Raw genomic sequence first — 21,587 nt, 5'->3', positions numbered from 1 at the left:
AGGGTTCCCGTGACTATGGCGAATTGGACTTCGGCGTTTCTCATTTACGCTAGTATTTACTGTGAGAAGCACCTGGGTAGAGCCATAGCGCTAATGAAGTATATGGACATCATCAGGAAGGCCCAAATGCAGTTCGGGGGGTTTGCTTGGCTGAATTACGAAGAGGAGTTCAGGACCAGGGTTAGCGCTAATCCAGACAAGCATTGGGGTGAGTTGGATCAGGAATTGTGGAAGCAGTGGATGGCATCCACGCACTCGTCGGCATCTACCCACACTGCCAGCTGTTTGCCGGTGGCGTATCAGTCCTTTCCGCCGCGCCCCGCCCACAGCAGGGCGGGGGTGAACACCACCGGTGCCAGTAGCACAGGCCAGACAACCAAGCCAGGCAGTTATAACACAGGGGCCTGTTGGAGCTACTACCAGGGCTATTGCTCACGCTACCCTTGTAAGTTCAAACACGAGTGCTCCAAGTGTGGGGGGAAGCACGCCCTTACCCAATGCCTAATACTGGTCACCCCCTCGGAACAGTGGCGAAACACGAAAGGAAGGAGACAGGCTGGACAGAAGGGCGCCTACACCGGTTAAGGTGGAGGCGATGGTTCTGTGGCTCTCGTGTTACCCGGATCAGGAGGAGGCTTTGAGAATTCAGTGGGGTTTCACTGAGGGCTTCCGGGTGGGCTATCAGGGTCCCAGGATGAGGAGGTGGGCGGAAAATTTTAAATCAGTGAAGGAGTTGCCGGGAGTGGTAGCTGCCAAATTGCAGAAGAAGGTGAAGGAGGGGAGAATAGCTGGCCCGTTTAGCAACTGGCCAGCGGATAATTTAATCATCTCTCCACTGGGGGTGGTGCCCAAGAAGGAGGAGGGTGAGTTTCGGATGATACATCATCTCTTGTGGCCGAAAGGACAGTCTGTGAATGATTTCATCGCTGAGGAGGACTCAAGGGTGCTTTACGCATCAGTGGACGATGCAAGGGCAGTTCTTCTGCACCACAGGGTCTGGATCTCCATGGGGGTTCGGGCGGACTGGAGGACATGGCTGACGTTCTTGACGGATTTCAACGGGGTGTCCCTGTATTTTGAGGATGAAAGGACCATTTGGCAATGTCAAATTTACTCTGATGCAGCCGGGGCAGCTGGTTTTGGGATTTTCTGGGATGGCAGGTGATGCGCAGAGTGCTGGCCGGCTCACTAGGTGAAGCAGGGGAGGAGCATTGCGTTTCTGGAATTTTTTCCCTTGCTGGTGGCGCTGGAAGTGTGGGGCCCAGAGTTTTAGAACATATCTGTGCTGTTCCACGTGGACAACATGACTGTGGTTGAGCTGGTTAACCGTCAGAGGTCAAGGTACCTGAGAGTGCTGCGACTTCTGAGAAGTTTCATGTTGAAATGTTTGCGATTGAATGTGGTTTTTATAGCCAAGCATGTCCCTGGAGCGAATAATGACATTGCAGGTGCTTTGTCTCGTTCGAAGTGGCAGCGGTTCCGGCGATGGGCACCAGGAGCGGATCAGTGCAAGACCAGGCTGCCGGACGGCATCTGGGCCTTGGGAGAGTGAGGGTGATAGGTCTGGTTGAAAAATCTATTGCGGATACCACAAGATGGACATACCAACTGTTTGGGCGGAATTTGGATCCTTTATGGGATGGCGTGGGTATTCTGCTTTGGGAGATCGCTCAGCGGTGGAGCAAGGAGTGTTGCAGTTTGTATTGCATTGCATTGAATGGGGGCTGACAGCTGCGACTATATCAGGAAAATTGACAGGAGTGTCATTTTATTGTGGGTTGTTGATTGGTTTTGATCCTCCGAAGGATGTGATTATAAGTAGGGTACTCAGAGGTTGAGGCAGCGAGATTCAGGGGGAAGGAGGTGTGTTGTGGGAGGCAATCACGTTTGATTTGTTGGTTCGGCTGGTTGGAGTTTTGCCGCTTTGTTGTTATGATTCCTTTGACGTGCGTGTTTTCTGTTTGTGCATGATCTGGATGTTCTTTGGGGCCTTTTGGGTGTCTGAGTTGCTGGGCACGCGGTCGGTGTGTGGCAGATGGTATGAGAAGATTAGGTTGTATGGCGGGCGTTTGGAGATTTGGTTGGGTCACTGCAAGACGGATCAGTTGGGTCGGGGCAAGTGGGTTTGGTTGTGCGAGACTGGTGGGGGGGCGTGTGTCCGTTGACTGAATGGAGGACGTTTTTACTTGCCACGCATGGTGTGAGTGGCAACATTTTTTGTCACAGGTCTGGGACGAAGGTGACGTCTGGGCAGTTGTTGGCGGTGTTGTGCATGGCTTTGCGGTGCTTGGGGATGAAGCCAGGTGGTTTCAGGACTCACTCTTTCTGCATTGGGGCTGCGATGGCGGCGGCCCGGCTGGGGTGGTCTTGGGACAGTATTGGGCAGATTGGGAGGTGGAAGTATCGGTGCTGTGAGCGGTATGTGCAGAAGTGAGGAGTGTGGAGGCATGGGGTAGCAGGTGGGGGAATTCGTACGGGGGTTCTAGGCTTTGTTTCTGACATATTTCTCTTTCGTAGATTGCGTGGGTGGACCGGGGGCCAAGACGGCCACTTGGATCGTGGAGCATTCCTTTGTTCACTGGGCATCCAAGTATGCAGAGCAACAGGTGTACGGCCGTAACCTGGGACTCAAAGCTCGCGAAGATGGTCCCCCAAAAGGGATGCCCCGATTTACTGATCATACACTTGGGGGAGAGCGATTTGGTTCGGCTGTCGGGTTTGGCGCTCTTACTGCTGATGCAGAGGGACTTGGAGGTGCTAAAACACAGGCTGGCAGGGACTTGCATTACATGGACTGAGTTTGTTCCCAGGAAAGTATGGAGGGGTGCTATTAAACATGGGGCTGTGGAGAAGGCCCGACGGAAGCTAAACAGAGCGATGAGACTTTTCTGTGGGGGCAAGGGCATTAAAGTCATTAGTCATGCTGGACTGCGACTTGAGGAACCACTACTGTTCAGGGATGATGGAGTGCATCTTTCATGATTGGGGAATGCTTATTATATGATGGAGATGAGATGTGGCCAGTAAGCTGTGGAATGAGTCAATCTGGTGTTGCAGGACTGTGTCAGTGGGTTTGGTTGAAAGATGCACTGTACGGGCCCCGGGGGGAGGGGGACAAGTAACCGGCCTAAAGGGGGTTCCCTGGTTGGTGATACTTTGGAGGGGTGGGGGAGTCAAGAGCGGGCGCACCCATCCCTCGGGGGGAGGGGAGATTGAATGATGTGGAGTGCTGGCGGCATGACTGGAATGCCAGGTGATACCGGGGTAGGATGCTACGAGATTTGTGGGTATGGATGAGGAACGTGTAGTAATGCTTAGTTTATGCTTAGTTATACTTTTAAATGTTCATGTCTTAATTGTGAGTACATATTCTTATTCAGAACCTACATAATTAAAAATCTAGAGGTTTCCTGGTTGCCTAGCACACAAGTCAGTTACTGCTGACTTTCTTGTGGGTAGGACGTTATATCTTCTGTAACCTGAATAAAGAAGATTCTTCAATCAAATTACTGACTCAGAAGTACTTTTTCACACTGGCGACGATCGCGGGATGTTTAACGACTCAGGATGAGATGATTATACTCTCTACTCTCTATTATACTCTCTACAATCAAGCATCCTCTTTCAACTTATATACAAGAACCTGTGTCAGTCAAAATCGTCTTCTGATTTATAACGTCCTAACACGACAGTGATGAAACTACAAGGTACTGTTCTCCTATGTTTATAAACATTATTAAGACTGGATATCTTGTTTGGCATTGTTTAAAAATTAGCGCTTGAGCCTTACCTATGCATGCTGCATCGAACTGTAGCTCCATTCTTTCATCATTCTGCAGCGCGTTCGTCACGTCTTCAGCCTGTTTCTACGTCATTCGACGTTCAGCGTAATTACGTGTCTTTGATCCTTGACACGATTTGTTGAGACTCATTGCCTAGTCACTGTGATGCTTTGGTGCTCTGACACACACAGCTGATCAACGTTAAGACTGTCTGTATTCCGTCATTCATTGCCTCGTTACCTTGATGCTTTGGTGCGTTGACGCGCACAGCTAATCAATGTTTGAGACTGTCTGTTTTGCCACTAGACTAAGATGTGTGCTTGAAGGTTTCAGTGAAAGAGGTCTGACTTTAAGAGAGAACAAATGCAAATGTAATCTCTCAGAAATTGATTATTTAGGTCATTGCTTGACTAGTGAGGGTGTGAGGGCCAAAGAGTGTTTGGTCAAAATTAAAAAAGGTGTTTTTAAATTATGCAAGAGTTTGTGGCGTATCATTAAGCACTGAAAGAAAATCAGCGTTGCTCTTACACTGTCTTGGTTTTGAGGGGCAGGAAGTTTTTGAACACCTTCCCGATCTGACCGATGACGAGTCGAGCAACTTAAATGAGTTTGAAATTGGTCTAAAAAAACTAGACAAACACTATCTCCCAAAAGTTAGCACAATTATTGAACGCTATCATTTTGGGAGGAGGGTACAGAAACCAGATGAGTCCGTTGAAACATATATTACAGCCTTATGCAAATTAGGTGCCACATGTAAATTTGATAGTGCCATTGAAGAACGAATAAGGGATCAATTTATGCTAGGTTGCTCGATTGAAAAGATTAAAGACGAACTCTGACAGAAAGACGATCCTAAACTTGAGGAGGTCAATGAGATTGCAAATAGAATATAACATTCTCTTGCTTGCGTTGAGGTTATAAAGAAGAAAGAAAATGTTTCTGTCGAAAAAAAAGTACAGATAATTACTAATAAACCATCCAAGTCTACTTAAAAAAAAATGAACCAATATACATTTCTAAATCCTCTAGATCTCATTCAAAAAATGATATGAAAGTGAAATGTTATCGTTGTGCCATGACAGATCACCTTGCCAATGACCAGTTTTGCCCGGCTCTTAAATATAAATGTAAAAATTGTGGGAAAGTTGGTCATTTCACGAAAGCATGTAGAGCTAAGAAATAAAAATCCAATAGGCGAGTTAAAGAAGTGTTGATACAAAGTGACAGTGACCCTCAATCTGATGATGATGAATTACATTGTGGTGAGATTCTTGCTCCCATTAACAAGAATAAATGTAAGGGTCCCCTTGATGTGGTCAAGGTTAATGATTGTGACATAAAAATGTTATTTGACTTTGGCACAAAAATTTCTCTGATTCTGAAAGAATTATTTGATTTGAAGTTACATGGAAAAGTCACCATCTATAACCCGAATAAAGAAGATTCTTTAAACAAATTACTGACTCAGAAGTACTTTTTCACAGAACGGAATGGGCTTGGAGTGGTTGGAGACATGAGTCAGAGCGGGTGAAGAGAGTGAAGCGTTGATGTGGGGGTTTTGTTATTGATGTTGATGTTATTTGTGTTTACTGATTATGGTTGTGCAGCCTGGTCCTAATAAATGTTCTTTTACGCTTAAGACATTTGCTTGGTCTGTTTATTGCGCGATGCTGGGCCCCGGGGGAAGCAAAGTCGCAGACTAGTCTTCCCCCGGGGTCTTTCTCGCAAGAGTAGAACAAGGAAGGGGTGGAGTTAGGGGGTGGGTATAAGAGCGCAGGGGAGGAAGGCAACTTCCTCTTCCTGTGCTCGGCATCATCGGGATGGTAGTTTTTGCAAGACCACCCACCCACCCAGCAGTTACTAGGGTTTGGAGGTAGGGTTGGCATAGCGTGCCAGTTTAGGCCGGACTGCGGGGTAGGCAATACTTTGGAGGGGTGGGGGAGTCAAGATCGGGCGCACCCATCCCTCGGGGGGGGGAGATTGAATGATGTGGGGACCTGGAGGCATGACTGGAATTCCAGGTAATACCGGGGTAGGATGCTACGAGATTTGTGGATATGGATGAGGAACAGAATGGGCATGGAGTGGTTGGAGACATGAGTCAGAGTGGGTGAAGGGAGTGAAGCGAAAAGAGTTGATGTGGGGGTTTTGTTATTGATGTTGATGTTATTTGTGTTAACTGATTATTGTTGTGCAGCCTGGTCCTAATAATTGGCCTTTTACGCTTAAGACATCTGCGTGGTCTGTTTATTGCACGATGAGAAGCGATAAATGCTAAGGGCGAAGCAATCGCAATGTACGAGGTGAGCACCCAGTGCACATTTTTCTAGGGAACATCTACACCTCGCCCCGCATCAGCCACCACCAACCTCTTCGTAAACTCCCAGACCACGTCGCCTTAATGATGGAGGTGGGGTAAAAAACAACAAGCTTATGGCCACTCGAGGGCCTTCAATAAATAACAAGCGGTCTTCACTTCACTTTTCAAGTACTTGTACTTGTGGCGGCATCCACCTCGCGGGAGCGAGCAGCGGCACGCATGGTGGATACCGCCGCAAGCACGAGTGCTTGAAAAGTGAAGTGAAGATCGATTCCTAAAGGCCCTCTCCTGGAGCAGCACATGGGGGCTGCCTAGGCGAGACCTAAAAAGTACTCAGGCCTCAGAAAGGCTGTTGATGGTTTTTTTTTAAAGTGCTTGTGTGCTGAAAAGTGAAATTAAAAAGTACGACCTGGAGCCACGACATCCCGTTTCTGAGCAAACAAAGTGACATTAGCCAATAGGCAGTAAATATGTCAGGCATGCTTCTCCTCCCCATATAAGGTACACTACTCAGTAAGTAGTCCATGTGAATGAATGAATGCCTGAATGAGTGAAGGGGATTTGTAGAGTGCACAGCTACTCAAAGAATGTTGTGGCTTCCCCTCTCGGAAACAGCACCCTGACCTAGATTCACAATGTGGTTGTATGTCTGCTTTCCACTTAGTAAAAAGAACAATTGATGGACAGAATGCGGAACAATGTCATATATTCACCCCAGTACAGAGAACTGGCCCTAAATCCATTGGTTTTTTTGCTCACCATGCCATTCCAGTTTGGATCCAGCCATATGCAAATCAGTTTTGACCCTGTGCCCAATGGGAACAGTCCAGCCTGAAAAGCCAAGCCAGGTTTTCCCTGGACCGGAAACAAGCATCCTACGACCGGTTTCGGGGTTTCACCTCTCATCAGCCAGGATAGCTTGACTCCAGTGGCATGGAGAGCACGGGACCCACGTCTGGGCATACCCGTCCCACTCGGGGTGACAAATGCAAAAAGAACAACTGATGGGCAGAATGCAAAACAATGTTATACATTCACCTCAGTGCAGAGATCTGGGCCTAAATCTGCTGTTTTTTTGCTCACCATGCCATTCAAGTTTGGACCCAGCAATATGCAAATCAGTCTTGACCATACGCCCAATGTGATTCAAGCTAGCCTGGCTGATGAAGGGTGTGTTACCCAGAAACCGGTCCCAGGATGCTTGTTTCGGGTCAGGGAAGACCTGGCTTGGCAGTTCAGGCTGGACTGTTTCCATGAGGCACAGAGTCAAGACTGATTTGCATATAGCTGGTTCGGACCTGAGGTGGCGAAGTCAGCTAAGAATGATGATGGATTCCACCAAAATCTGTGACTGGGCGTGAGTGTCCGAAAAGTTTCAACGCTCCGTCCATCATCTCCTTGTGTTTGCTTTGTTCGCCCTAAGTTGGCAGGGTATGCCCAGATGTGGGTCCCTAGCTGATTTTGCTACTTGATTCAAGCTAGTCTGGCTGATGAAGGATGTTACCCGGAAACCTGTCCCAGGATGCTTGTTTCCGGGTCAGGGAAGACCTGGCTTTGTAGTTCGGGCTGGACTGTTCCCATGAGGCACAGGGTCAAGACTGATTTGCATATAGCTGGTTCTGACCTGAGGTGGCCAAGTGAGCTAAACAATGATGATGGATTCAACCCAGATCTGTGACTGGGGGTGAGTGTCTGAAAAGTTTCAGCGCTCCGTCCATCATCTCCTTGTGTTTGTTTTGCATTCCACTTGGTACATTAGTCCAAAGCCTTGTGGCTTGGTGCATTACAACTACCACACAAACACAACAAATTCTTTCTGGATCACAGCATACCTGCATAGGCAGCGTGTACTCTGCGGTGTCCCATATTCTGCTATCAGCCTCTGCAATGCCTTTAACCTTCGTGTGGACTGAACTTATAATGGAATCCTGTTTCTGATATCTTTTTTCGTACAGCAATACAAAGCTAGAGGTGAAGGAAAAAACAGGAAAAAAATGATCACATAACGTTAGGAAAACAGACCATGCAGTTGTCAATGTAATAGTGGTCTGTACACAAAGTCTTAGTAACCTGTGATAGTTAGCAGAGATCTGGCCCAGCTTCAGAAGAAAGCATCAGATCTTAGGCCTTGTTTGGGGTTGGTTGGAGTTAAAGTGTCTTTTTTGGGGTGACTATGTCTTTACAGGTTCATGGTAACAATTTCATTCACACAAATACTGGAGGCAGGGGCTTTCTATTGCAGAACAATGGCAGCCAATACAGTAAGGGCTCAGATTTTGGATCCATGTGCTTTGCCTCCCAAAACACGCCCCCCAAGATATTGTATTTCCTTACGCAAATTAGCCTGAACAATTAATGACACTGCATGTTTGCATTCACAAAGTAAGTTTGGATACCAGGACTGGCTGCAAGGATGCAGAGAAGTAGATGAGCAAATGGCACAGGGGCAGAGACACAGGGGCAGATGCGGTGGGGCAAGGGCACACAGACATTGATGCAAGGGCTGTGGACACAGGAACACAAATGTAAGGCAGTAGGGCACAAAATATGGGAGACAAACACAGGTTCTGAGGCACTCATGATAGCACTCACACCTCAAACGAATGCAGAAACACAAATTATTGAGACAGACATTTTGACACAACACAGGCATGTGCAAGAGAAGGCGTTTCCCCATCCCTCAGCACCAACACACTATGCACTAGTGGAGTGTGAAGTTTTTTTGTCATGACCTTGGCCTATGTTTTCCAAACACCAGAGAACCTGATGCACAACTGTACTTTCTTCTTAAGTTAAAGCCTCTGGCACTGGTTGATTTGGACATGGCCTTACTATGCGGTCTAAGGCCTTCAACTTAAAAAGCTCCCTGAAGGGATAAAAAAAGTAAAGATGTCAATAATATTAAAAGCCTACATTTTAAATGCATATCTGTCGAAATACATTTCAGCAGTTCAAGCAGTTATGCAGAAGGCGGCCCTCTTCAGGGAAAAAAGCTGCTTGAAAATTATTGTATATCAGCCTGCCACAGTACATAAAATAATATTTGATCAATACTTGCAGTGGAATACTGAAGGCTCATCCAAAATGATCAGGAGAGATAGTGTAAATGCAATGAGCATCAGCTGGGTCACAGGGGCTGGGAAAGACTTGAACTTGAAGGGGAAAAGCCCACAGCACCTGAAAACACGTGTTAGTTTTGAAGAGACTGCATGTTTTATTAGAAACATGAGCCCTGTGGGAGGAATTCACTAAGTGCTTGAGTTCCAAGCTTGTGAGCGAATCATTTATGTTCTATTAACAAACTAGCTTACCCGTCGCGCGTTGCTGCTATCTCAGAAGAAAGGAAATTCAAGTAAACTTGTTATGATAACATTTAATTTACATTGTGCCATTTTTATTGAACCGTATTCATTTTAATATGGAAAGCATTTCAAAGTGTCGTTTTAATTCTATTTATTTATTCGAGTGCTTGTGGATACACGATATTTTTTGTTTTTCTATCTGGTGCGTACACAAATAAATCAGAAGGTTTTCTGACGTGTAAGCTGGCCATATACAGTTGTCCATGTGAGAAGCACGGATTCTCCAAATCTAGTCCACACACTTGCAGCGATTGTCCTTGTGCTTTGTTGATGGTCAATGCAAAAGCGAGTCGCACCGGAAACTGTAAATATTTGAATTCAAATTGCATATCTGTTGGGATCTTTGGAATACGTGGCAACAGTACATCTTTCCCCTTGAATTTCCCAATCAAAATTGTAGCTTTGATGACATTGTTCATCATCTTTTACACTGAAAGTCTTGTACCGTTGCAAAGTCGTGGTTGCAAATTCAGTATTCGAAAGATTATGAGGGCCCTGGGGGGCCGATCTTTAAAAAAAAAATGTATGCCAGAAACCTTCGCGGGAGTATACTCAACAACTTCCCAAAGTTTCATGGCGATCGGATGAATGGTGTAGGAATACATAAAGGACAAACAGACAGACAGACATACATTAGTTTTCATATATATAGATCATTCAGGCAAGAAAGCACATCATGCTTTAACATAAACAGACTTGGTGCATAGATTAAAAAAAGAGCTCATGTCAACCTCATCCTTGTGGAATTTAAATCCAGAGAATTGAGAGTAGCTACCAATCTACACTACGGGTCCTGGGGTAGCCAAAATCTAGATGAATAGTAACATAAAATATCACTCACAAAAGATTACATTTTGATGCACTAGGGCATTGGTCAGACAGACTTGCCTGTAATGTAACCCTCTCCGTTAGAAGATTAAGAGCAAAGACGGGAGGAAGTGGAGACAAAGCCTCTCTCACCTATCTCTTTGTCAAACAACAACATGTATAGCAATAACCTTTAAGAACAAATCATGCTTTATAACCACAGCGATCTAAGGTGACTGTCGAGCCACATTGGGTCCTATATTAACGATAGAGTTGAAAAACATCATACACCTGGAAACCGCCTTTCCTAAGACCAAGGCACAAAGGCATCACCTCCGTTTCATTCAGCTGGATTCAATGTCTTTTAAAATCTGGGTATGTGCGAAAGCTCTTTGGCTGAACTCTCCTCCAAATCTGGTTACCACAAAGAAGTTGTGTGTTTGCCAAAATCCTGTCACTAGTAATCTCAGTCCGGTCAGTGAATATCCAAAGGGGTACTGCGTTCCGTTGAGTAATTAACCATTTTAGAAAACTGTTTTGATAAGTATTTCCTAAGGCAATGAGGTGTCATGTGAGTTCTTTGCCTGGACAAGGCTGTAGTACTATAATGAATCTTAAAGATATAAGCAACTCACCTTCCTTACATGGGTAAATGACATTACACGCCCTGTCATGACATGTATGGGATACAAAGTGCCATAGGCTGCTTAGGACATAGGACTTATTTATGGCCACAGTAAATGAGTCGAGAACCTGCTCTACGTGGCTAAGTCCTTCGAAGGAGAGACTCCAGGTGTCCACATTTAGGACACTCGGACTCATGGGACACTCAGAGCCCAGCAATCCATGGCCACCTAAGGAAGGCAGACACATCCTCTCAGAGCAAATACAGCCATCACTCAAGACCCAAGACAAATCTTACCATCTTAGGTGTCACTGGCACTTCAAAGAAGGGTGATCATTGCTGCTTCTTATGTGAAATGCATGATCTCCTACAGTGTCCTAATTAGAAGAGACTACTTCTTTCTCGTCCATAGCTTGAGGCTTACCTTCTTATTTTCAGAGTGGAAAAAGTTGACGTTGGTTGTGTTTTTGGCTTTTCCATTTCCTGCTGTCCTTAACCCCTTCGCTGTGGGGTTTTTTCACCTGCTGTGTGGGGGGAAGGGGGCCTTGCGCGGCGCTGCCGTGCTTGTGACGAGCTTGGCTCATCACGCTGCACGGCGGCGCTGTGCTCATCACCCGTTTTCAAACGTTCAGCACAGCGGCGAAATTAACCCCGCGTGCGAACGTTCCAACAGTCATGACGAGCTCAGCTCGTCATGAGCACAGCTCAACCGTGCCTCATGACGAGCTGAGCTCGTCATGAGCACGGAAAGTGTTAAGGTTTATTTGAACTTGCGTGCGACTCACTTAAATGCTTTTAAAAATAATTGTCACACCTGGCGCTAAACAGCCTGTGTGTTTGGAAAAAGTTATTTGGATGCTGATGTCACTGAATACTGGGACATTTGTGTTTGTGTACTCTGTGCTATACACTGGAGGTGAAAGGCTTAAAGTGACATTTGTTCATGTGCGTCTTCTCTGTAACATTAGTGCACTCCCAAGAGTGCATGAGCTTTGACTGTATTATTTATGGAGTCACTTGCATACATGTAGTCAAGGCGCTATACATAAAGACAAACTGTAGCATCGGAAGATACCAATAGCAAGCGGTGTGTAAACATGCACTTTATACTTGTAGTCCTTGCTTACAAGAAGCAAGGCTGGCAGTTACTGCACCTCTTTTACACACCGCTTGCAGGTATTCAAAACACATAAATAAAAGGCATTGTCATTTACAATGCCAATAGCTCAAACTCTCACAAATGTGGGACCTTTTGCAATGCAAATGCTTTTTCTGACTTGCACTCCCCTCCCTTTTGTAGCATGCTTCATCACTGAAACCGGAAGAGGCATCAGAGAAAGACAAGAAGTGCATTCATATCACCTATAGCTTGCTTCGTCAACAGTACTAAGCAAACATACATTGGCAAAGCTAATGAGCCTGATTGAATGAGCTAACGAATGTAGCAGTAAGCACATTAGAGCGATACATACAGGAAGGAGTCAGCAGGAGTAGACTAGACCCTTAGTGCTATAAAGGAGTTATTCCTTCAGGCACCCGAGTAGAAGTGGAAGGGCAAATCAAACAGACAATAGCATTAGGTGAGAGATCAGTACTCCACTGGGCTAAACTAAGACATGAATGAGAAGTCTCATACCAATGGCTAAAAGTGGCTGGTCAAAGAAGGCTAGTGGTTGAAAAGGGCAGGTCCAAAGCCAACTCGATGTGTATCGTTATTATAAGGTCTGTTTAATATCTGTGCTTTCACAACCCATACCTAAAACAACAACATTTTGTTTGCCTTCTGCTTTTAACTTTATATAGTTGGTAATCTTTCCTTCTCCATCCTAGCTTCTTAAACCCGGGGGAAGAGCTCCACCATCAGCATAGGCTTGATGTAAATAGTCCACAACAATTTTTTTAATATATTGCATAGGGCTTTCCTAAATAATGCTATATATAAAACAGGTGTTATTATCTCCTTAATTTAATGTAATGGTCTCCACATAACAGACCTTAGGAGAACGGAAGACCGAGTTGGCCATGACATGCAGATGTCATCAAATGCTGTTGCGAGGTTAATAAACTGAGTAATCTAGCCGACTCCAGTGCTTTGTCATGGTAACTTGGTATACAGAAGGATTTCTTCTGAAGGTGGACTCTTTCCACTAGAAACAGAATACTACCCCATCAACCAGTTTCAGCACCAGTATTTACTCGGAGGTGAAAGAGAATGAATTCTTGCAAGGTGTTGGAAGCAGGCAGCAGTCATTCTCAGTTTGTTTCCTCTTCAGCAGGAACATGGGGTAGGTAGGGTGGTCTAAACCAAAAAGGTGCATTCTCCTAAGCCTCATACCTGAACCTGATCAAAGTCAGATTGCATAAGGGCTCAGACAGAAGAGCTCTCAGAGGTTCAGTCTCCGATCCAGCCATCGATGAAGGCATCGAAGCACTCTACACATGCTTTTAAATGTAATTCTCCAGTGAACGGGAGGCATGCCCTCTATACCATTAATGGTTGCAACGTTTTGAAGACTGCAAGTTGTACAAACGCTACTGCCGTATCATGGCACGGTTTTCAGTGAGTTTGTATTCTATCATAAAAGCACAATTTACAGAAACACGGAGGCGGTTCGCCGACGCTTGCGAGGCAGTTCTATACTCGGGAGGAGATGATTGCTTAGTAATTTCCCCAGACTTTCTTGTAAAACATAGCTCCCACAGTTAATTTGTGCCGGTGCTTTCCGGTGCTTAGCACCGGCACTTACTTATAAGGGCCGGGTCTACACATGGCAAGCAGGATCAAGCGCTGAAGCGGCTGCTACCGCGCGCCCGGCGCCTGCCTCCTCCGATCCCCTGGAGTTGATGCTTTTCTCCAAGGTAGACGAAATAAACGTCAGTTGGCTCTCTCGAATTGCAGCTGTTCAGGCACGGGTCTGGTGCAGCTGGGCTGGCACTTGGGCTTCTCAGGGCTAAGCAATGCTCAGCAGCAGCACAGATACAACTGGTGGCTCAAGGCTTAGTATAACAGCCGATTGCCCTATGCCTGTGTTGGACTGGTACGGATAAGGTGAACATGTTCAAACTCCGTGTGTTCAAATGTCAAAATTGATAAATAATGCTATAGTGGAACGCACTTCATACGTTGGTCCTCTTTTCCTGGCTAATTCCAGTGGTTCTGATAACCTGCTGACTTCCATCTCTAAAGTGGGATTTGCGTCGTCCACTATTGAAGCACTATAAAAATACGTTTTCTGAGTGCACTGCTTGAGAGTTGCAAAGGGTGTATATGTAATGGAATTGGGGCTCAGTATATGTTGTAGCACCCAGGATAATGTGCTGCATGGCTAAAAACGTAAAAGGTCCCAAAGGCGAGACCTATTGGCCATGCCAATGCTTGTTTCAAATGCAGCTAGCAGCAGCATGAATGGCCATATTCAGATGACCTTTTCCTGCCTTCACCCCCAAACTCTACCCTGTCCCATTCAGAAGGCAACCGGCTCCTGGTCCGAGATCTCGACGTGCCCCATCATAGATGGAAAATGGGTCTTCCAGTCCAGTACCTTGCATTGCATTCTGGTACTTGCAGTTCTGAGTTTGTAGCAGAGCGCACAGATCAAGAAGTCATACTGACAGAGCACTCGCATTTTCATAGCCCATCCAGGCCAGGTTTGATTCTTTGCATTGTGGGATTTGCAGTTCCAGTTTTATAATGGGGTATTTTTTATTTATTTATTTATCGATTTGTTGAGCGCGGTTGCTGCCCAGAGGCGTCCAAGCGCTGAGATTAGACAGAGACGTGACGGGGCCGGGGGAGCAAGAACTAGGGGGATTTGGCGAATAAGACTGTTTTCAGCTTCTTACGGAATGAAAGCAGGTCGGGTGTGGACCGAAGAGTGAGGGGGAGGGCATTCCAAAGCTTGGCGGCGTTCAACGAGAACAGCCTACCCCCAGACCTAGCTCTCTTCACTCTAGGGACAACTGCCAGGAAGGCACCCGTGGACCGGAGGTTCCTGTTGGGGTGGTAAGGGATGACCAGGCTGTTGTTGATTGCTGATCCGGTCTTCCAAAAGGCCCGATGCGTAATGCACAGTGCCTTGAAAGCCACTCTCTGCTTCACTGGCAACCAGTGAAGGCTTTTAAGGCCATGTCTGGCAGACTGGGATCGTGGAATCTGGAGTATGGTACGTGCCGCACAGTTTTGTACCACCTGAAGCTTCCGGAGGGTCATCTCAGGTGCCCCTAGGTAAAGAGCATTGTTTGAGTCCAGCCTGGACTGGATGAGGCCTTGTACCGCCACCTTCTTGGCATCTAAGGGCAGAAGTGGAAGGACCTTCCTCAATAATCTAAGTAGGCCAAAACAGGTGGCAGACAGCCTGGTGGCCTGAGTGGAGAAAGAGAGCTTGTTGTCAAGCCATACTCCCAGGCTCTTCACACAATCCTTGGGAGTAGGGGGTACACCTAGACCATCGGGCCACAAGGAAGTAAAGGGTACTGGTGAAGCTGGACCTAGGAGCATGAGCTCTGTCTTTCCTCCATTCAGTTTGAGGGAGGAGTTGGTCATCCATTCCCTCACGTTCTCCAAACAGTTCAGCAGGCCAGCCGAGGGTTGCCTGTTGTTCTCTTGGGCCAATGAAACCACTAGCTGGGTATCGTCGGCGTACGACACGATCTTAATGCCGTACGGTTCGACTACCCCAGCCAGAGGTTTCATATATACGTTAAATAATACAGGGCTCAAAGACGAGCCCTGCGGTACTCCACAGCTGAGTGGCCTGCTGGTAGATGTCGTGTCGCCATCAAAGATCTGAAAAGATCTGTCAGCTAAAAAGGAACTGAACCACCTTAGTGCATCTCCCGAGACTCCGATGTTATGGAGCCGGTTCAGCAGAGTAGCATGGCTGACCGTATCGAAGGCAGCACTTAGATCAAGGAGGATCACTGCCACTGATCCTCCCTGATCCAGTATCCTTCGAGATTCTTCGGCGACCGCTAACAGGGCAGTTTCAGTCCCATGTTTTGGTCTGAAGCCTGTTTGGGACGTGTGAAGTAGGGAATGATTCTCCAGGAACTGGCCCAGCAGGGCATTTATGTATTTCTCCAACACCTTGCCAGCCCACGGGAGGAGTGAGATGGGGCGGTAATTGGAGTGGTCATCAGGGTCTAGGCTAGGTTTTTTTAAAAGCGCCCGAACCATGGCTTGCTTCCAAGCAATGGGGACTGTACATGTGGCTAAGGACAGGTTTAGCAGTTCCAGGATTACAGGGAGGGTGACTTCACCTGCCTGCGTCAAGATTTCTGGAGGAGCTGGGTCGCGGGGGGAGCCCGACTTTACTTGGCAGGCCACTTTGTTTAAAGTGTCCAGGTCCAGGAGGGGGAAATGATCAAGCGTAGGCTCAGGAGTCGGCTGGCTTGGGGGAGGGAAGTTTTCCAGGTGGAATGTATCAGTCGCCTCATGATTTGCGGCTGTGGCTGGAAAGGTAGAGTATATGTTTAATACCTTATTGTAAAAGAATTCCGCCAGTTCATTGCATTGCTCCTGGGTCTTGATCAGTGGTGGAGCAGTGACGACATTGGTACATTGTTTTATTATATTAAAAATTTCCTTGGGCTTAGATTTAGATTCAAGGATTTTGTCGGAATAATAGAGTGCCTGGGCTGTCCTGACCCCTTCTTTATAAATTCTAATTGCCTCTCTATAGGATGCCTTTTTTTCCGGGAGGAAGTCTAAGCGCCAAGCTCTCTCTCGTTGTCTGCAGAGGCGTTTTAACTCTCTTAGCGAGTCGGAGAACCAGGGGGCTGATTTCTGCACTCGCTTTGAGGACGACCTACGGAGAGGCAGGAGTGGGTCCAAGGATTTTGTGATCCAGCTTACATAGTTTTCGTACGCCACATTGGGGTCTGGGCAGGGTGATGGGCGGGTGGAGTCTAACTCACATTTCCACGGTTCCACAGGGAGTTTTGACCAGTTTCTCCTCATTGTAGTTTGAGGGGTTGGCTGGGGGGCTTTATAGGTGGCCCAGGTAAACGGGACCAGAAAATGGTCTGACCATGGAAGGGGGATGGGTTGATCCGTAAATAGATCCAAACAATTACTAAAAATGGGGTCCAGGAGGTTGCCTTTTTCGTGAGTCGGGGCAGTAACCAGCTGGGCCAGTTGGAGGGCTCCAAGGTCATCTATTAGCTCCGTGGCGGTATGGTCTGATGGCGAATTAAAATGCAGGTTGAGGTCTCCCAGCAACCGTGTGATTGGCCGTCGATAGAATTCTTTTTGCTATAATCTCTGGGAGAGCTCTAAGGAATGATTTTGCAGACTCGGGGGGGCGATAAATCAAGGTGCCTGAGAAATAATTATTTGCATTGAACTCTATGCAGAATTCCAGACTCTCACAGCCCGGGATGGTATCTGTTATAATGCGGCAGTGGTACTGGTCCTTAGTGATAATGGCCAAACCACCCCCTCTCCCTTCCGGTCTGTCGAGTCTGAGAATGTGATAGCCAGTTGATAGGGCTGCAACTATATCAGGCTCCGAGTGAGCCGTGAGCCACGTTTCTGTTAAAAAGAGCACGTCTGGTTTGTAATCCTCAAGCAGCATGGCAATTTGTGTGCAGTGCTTAGGTAGTGATCGGCAGTTTAATGCATACATGCTGTATTTCTGAGCTGAGGCCAGCGGAGTGTTCCGGAAGGAGTGATTACAGTCTGGGCAGCGGAGGGGGAGCTCTGTAGGGGCATATATATATGCGTACACCGGCCAGCGACGGTTCTTCCTAAGCTGTGTAAGGCTACCGAGCTATATGTCCTGTCCTGGAGAGTCGGGGAACCAGGGTTTATGGCCCCTAGTCCCGTCTGGTCGCGGACGGGCGCAGACGGGCTTGCCTTCGGCGCACCGCCGGCGCGCCCGCCGCGGCCGTCCGCTGCGCCTCCGGAAACAGCACATTCTTAAATATCAGAAAAGGGGGGCGTGGCCTAATTCGGTGGGCGGAGCCCGGGAGGTCGCGGCGGTTGCCTGCTGCCTGCTTCAGCGCCTCACTCGGCTGAGCAGCAAGTCAAAGCAACCAGGTGAGCAAAGTGCAAGTTTTCTTAAAAACACAGATGAAAAACACGCAATACAGTTCTTAAAATCAACTTTTAAAATGGTAGTACCTAGCTCTCGGCTTTCCGCCTCAAGAGCTCTATCTAAGCAGCGCTGTCGCCAGGGCGCGCCTAGATATACCAAGGGGGCGTGGCCTAATTCGGTGGGCGGAGCCCGGGAGGTCGCGGCGGTTGCCTGCTGCCTGCTTCAGCGCCTCACTCGGCTGAGCAGCAAGTCAAAGCAACCAGGTGAGCAAAGTGCAAGTTTTCTTAAAAACCCAGATGAAAAACACGCAATACAGTTCTTAAAATCAACTTTTAAAATGGTAGTACCTAGCTCTCGGCTTTCCGCCTCAAGAGCTCTATCTCTATAGCACTGCAAACACCAGTATGAAAATATTAAACCCCAAAATCGTGGAACTGGCAACCTCGATAGCTCTGTCGATATCCTAAACGCAACCGAGTAAATCCTTTAGAACAGTGTTTCCCAAAATGTGGTCCGCGGACCCCCAGGGGTCCGCGACACATTCCCAGGGGGTCCGTAGGCAACAGTTTTAAAAGCACAGAAACATTTCTTGTATAATTAGCAGCTTTCCAGCAACAATAAAAGTGTCAAAAGAATGCCAGTGATTAATGTACCTGCGAGGAGAGTTTTGTTCAGTGGCAGCTTTGATTTAACTAATGTAGCACAGAGGGTAATGTGCCTACTGCAAAGAACGTGTAACATGCATCTTAAAAAGCAGCATTTTATGCGCCTAGGTTTGTGGTTACTACTTTTGTCACAGAGATTATTTTGTTACTGTGCACTTCATAAGTGACAATCGTAATCTAGCAGAGGGACCTATAAACTGTCATCAAAGAGCTACTTGCAAACTGCATGGTACCAGTTAGTAACTTATATTTTGTCCCAGTTATTCATTATCCTGATGCTGCTAAAAATATATATTTGGGTGGAAATACATTTTTTATGTTAAAGTCAATGCTACCACTGTGTTATGCTCTGAATCCCGAGTTTGTGCTTTTCCCGACCAAGCACTCTTTAAACATTTTATATACACACTGATTTACATGTATGATTCAATGTCTCTATATGTGTGTGATGTAAAGTGCTCTGACATCCTACAATGGTATGAGAGATGCTATAAAACAAATGAAATACATGTGACAGAGGGGCTATTACTTCAATATAAAATACTAAGGGCCAGATGTACGATCTGTTTTATATGCGCGAACGGGTTCGCGAACCCGTTTGCGCATGCACAAACCTATTGTGCCATGTACATAGCCTATTTCGCGAGTCGCTATTTGTTTGCGACTCTCTAAATAGGTTTTGCAACTTGCTATTTGGAAGGGGCATTCCCTTCCAAATAGAGAGTCTCAAAACCATGTACAAATGTTTTCCGGTTGCCAAACAGTCACACTTACCACCTACTTCAAGTAGATGTTAATGCATTCGCAAATGGGAAGGGGTCCCACTTTTTAGAACCTTTGGCCAGGGGACCCCATCCCCTTTGCAAATGCATGCAAAATTATTTTTTATGGGCAGGCAGTGGTCCCAGGGACCTCTGCCTGCCCTTAGAAAATGAAACGAAAACGTTTCATTTTCTTTTTTTTTTTTTAAATGCATGGTAAACAGGCTGCATTTTTTTTTAAAACTGCTTTATTTAAAAGCAGTCCGAGACATGGTGGCCTGCAGAGCCCAGCAGGCCACCATCGCTGGCAGGGCTGGCATTCCCAATGGGCTCGCAAATTGCGAGAGACTCATTAATATTAATGAACCTCGCAACTTGCGACCCCATTTGGAATCCCAAACCGTGTTAAACACACTGTTGTACATTTCATTTAGCGATTCGCAATTTGCCACTCGCAATGTGTCGCCAATTGCGAGGCGCTAAATTAAATGGTCATACATCTGGCCCCAAAATCCTTAGTATTTGGAGTATTTGTTTTGTGTGCACACGTGTGTATTTTTTTAGAATTCCTTTTTTAATGTTTGAAATTTAACTCATACAAATTGCTGGGGGGTCCCCGGCCTCCAGTGGTGACTCAATGGGGGTCCTCAGGAGTCAAAAGTTTGGGAACCGCTTTAGAACCGCCTGCAGCTCAAATTCAAAATATCTTCAGGGGTCTAGCTAGCGTTAGTATGTGAGACAACAGGAGTGTAAACTGAGTAAATAAACACAGGTGCGTCTGCTAGAGGTTGCAAGGCTTACACAATCTGTGTATTTCAATGCATCTGCAATTGCCGGAGGTGATTTCACCGCCAGCGCATCAGCCACAGCGTCGTTATTAGCAGGCATGTGTGACTGCTCCGGTGACATGCACAGCAATTCTACCCTAAATTAGCGACTTTACAATAAATCTCTTAAAGACATGCAGCCCTGTTCCTGCTTAACTGCAAGGAAGGAAGTAATTATTTATGCGGCTGCCGGACAACCATTAGATAGGCGATCGCTGCTCTTACGGCAGCCTAATGGTCAAAACTGCAGAGTTTGGAATTAGGGAACCTGTATGTTCGAGTCTCGGCGTCGGCTCAGCAGCCTGTGATTCTGAGCAAATCACTTTAGTCTCCCCGTGCGTACCAGAACCCGAATGTATCCTTGTGTAACGTAACTGGTGCTCATGTAAAACGCTCCAATCAATGCCTTCAGGTCGAGTTCGTGCTGTATAAAAACGCACAAAATAATAGGGGTAGACGTCAGTCATTATCTGTCACTTTATTATATATACAATATTGCATTTACATAGCACAGGCATTGTTAGAGCTCAGCTAGCTTCACGAGATGGCAAATACAATCATAATCTGCGATACCTTCAGCATGTCCTAACTCTGAACTCAACAACAGGTTGCATACTGGTACTTGTAGTTTAACATCGTAAGTACAAGCCCAAAAAAATCACAGGATGCAAAGTGCTGTTGGTTAAAGAGCCAGGACAGTGCAGCGGCGTCACTCACGATTTGAATTAATTTTGCAGCTGTGCAGCCCGCCCTCGCCTCTCTGGAAGGATGCTCTGAGGTCCGACATACATCCCTGCAGCGTGCACAGCGCAGCCCGCCCTCGCGAACCAGAGGTCAGAGGGCACATCTCCGGACCCACTTACCCGACATACAGCAGCACGACCAGGTGGATGGCCCACTTTATGGAGCCGTACTTGACGCTCCGGATGCGGACAACTTTATTCGTGTCATACTCGCACATGTCGCGCAAGCAGCAGCACCCGGGAGCCATTCTTGCAGCCGCTGCCTCCACACACTGTGCCAGCTCCATAAGCCGTGCTTCTCCACACCCGTCCGTACTGAAAGAGAAAGCAACACCACTGTAGGACACAGCGGCTTTACACAAACCGACCGTGCCCGCCCTTCTTCACCGGTCACACCCATCCCTAGCATTCCCACCCCTTGCCCCCTGTTATCTCACGTACGTTGTAGGAATCCTACTTGGAGAAAAACAGTTATATAGTTGCATTATGAACAAAACACACCAGCACCTTTGTCTTTATCAGTTTAAGAAATGTTTATTAGGTTTTAAGAAACACAATACAAAGCCTTATAGTGGAATAAGTAAAAAGAAAAAGAAAAAACATAAACGATATAAAACATAAGGCATATGTGGAGTGAAAAGTAAAACAAAGAAAG

General features: G+C 46.6%; 1 protein-coding gene across 1 annotated transcript in view; it reads right to left on the bottom strand.

The window, feature by feature from the left end:
• LOC144792472 (P2X purinoceptor 7-like) overlaps window positions 1-21,238 on the bottom strand; it is a 315,393-nt gene extending 294,155 nt beyond the window's left edge. The window contains exons 1-2 of the mRNA XM_078667501.1: window positions 21,053-21,238; window positions 7,938-8,070 (exon numbers count right to left, since the gene is read on the bottom strand). Of these exons, the coding sequence (XP_078523627.1) occupies window positions 7,938-8,070; window positions 21,053-21,219 (300 nt within the window). The 5' untranslated portion in view covers window positions 21,220-21,238. The remainder of the gene's footprint in view (window positions 1-7,937; window positions 8,071-21,052) is intronic.
• Between the last annotated feature and the right edge of the window lie 349 nt (window positions 21,239-21,587).

Source organism: Lissotriton helveticus, chromosome 11 (assembly GCF_964261635.1).
Source record: "Lissotriton helveticus chromosome 11, aLisHel1.1, whole genome shotgun sequence".
NCBI lineage: Eukaryota > Metazoa > Chordata > Amphibia > Caudata > Salamandridae > Lissotriton > Lissotriton helveticus.
This window is presented reverse-complemented; position numbering and strand designations above follow the sequence as displayed.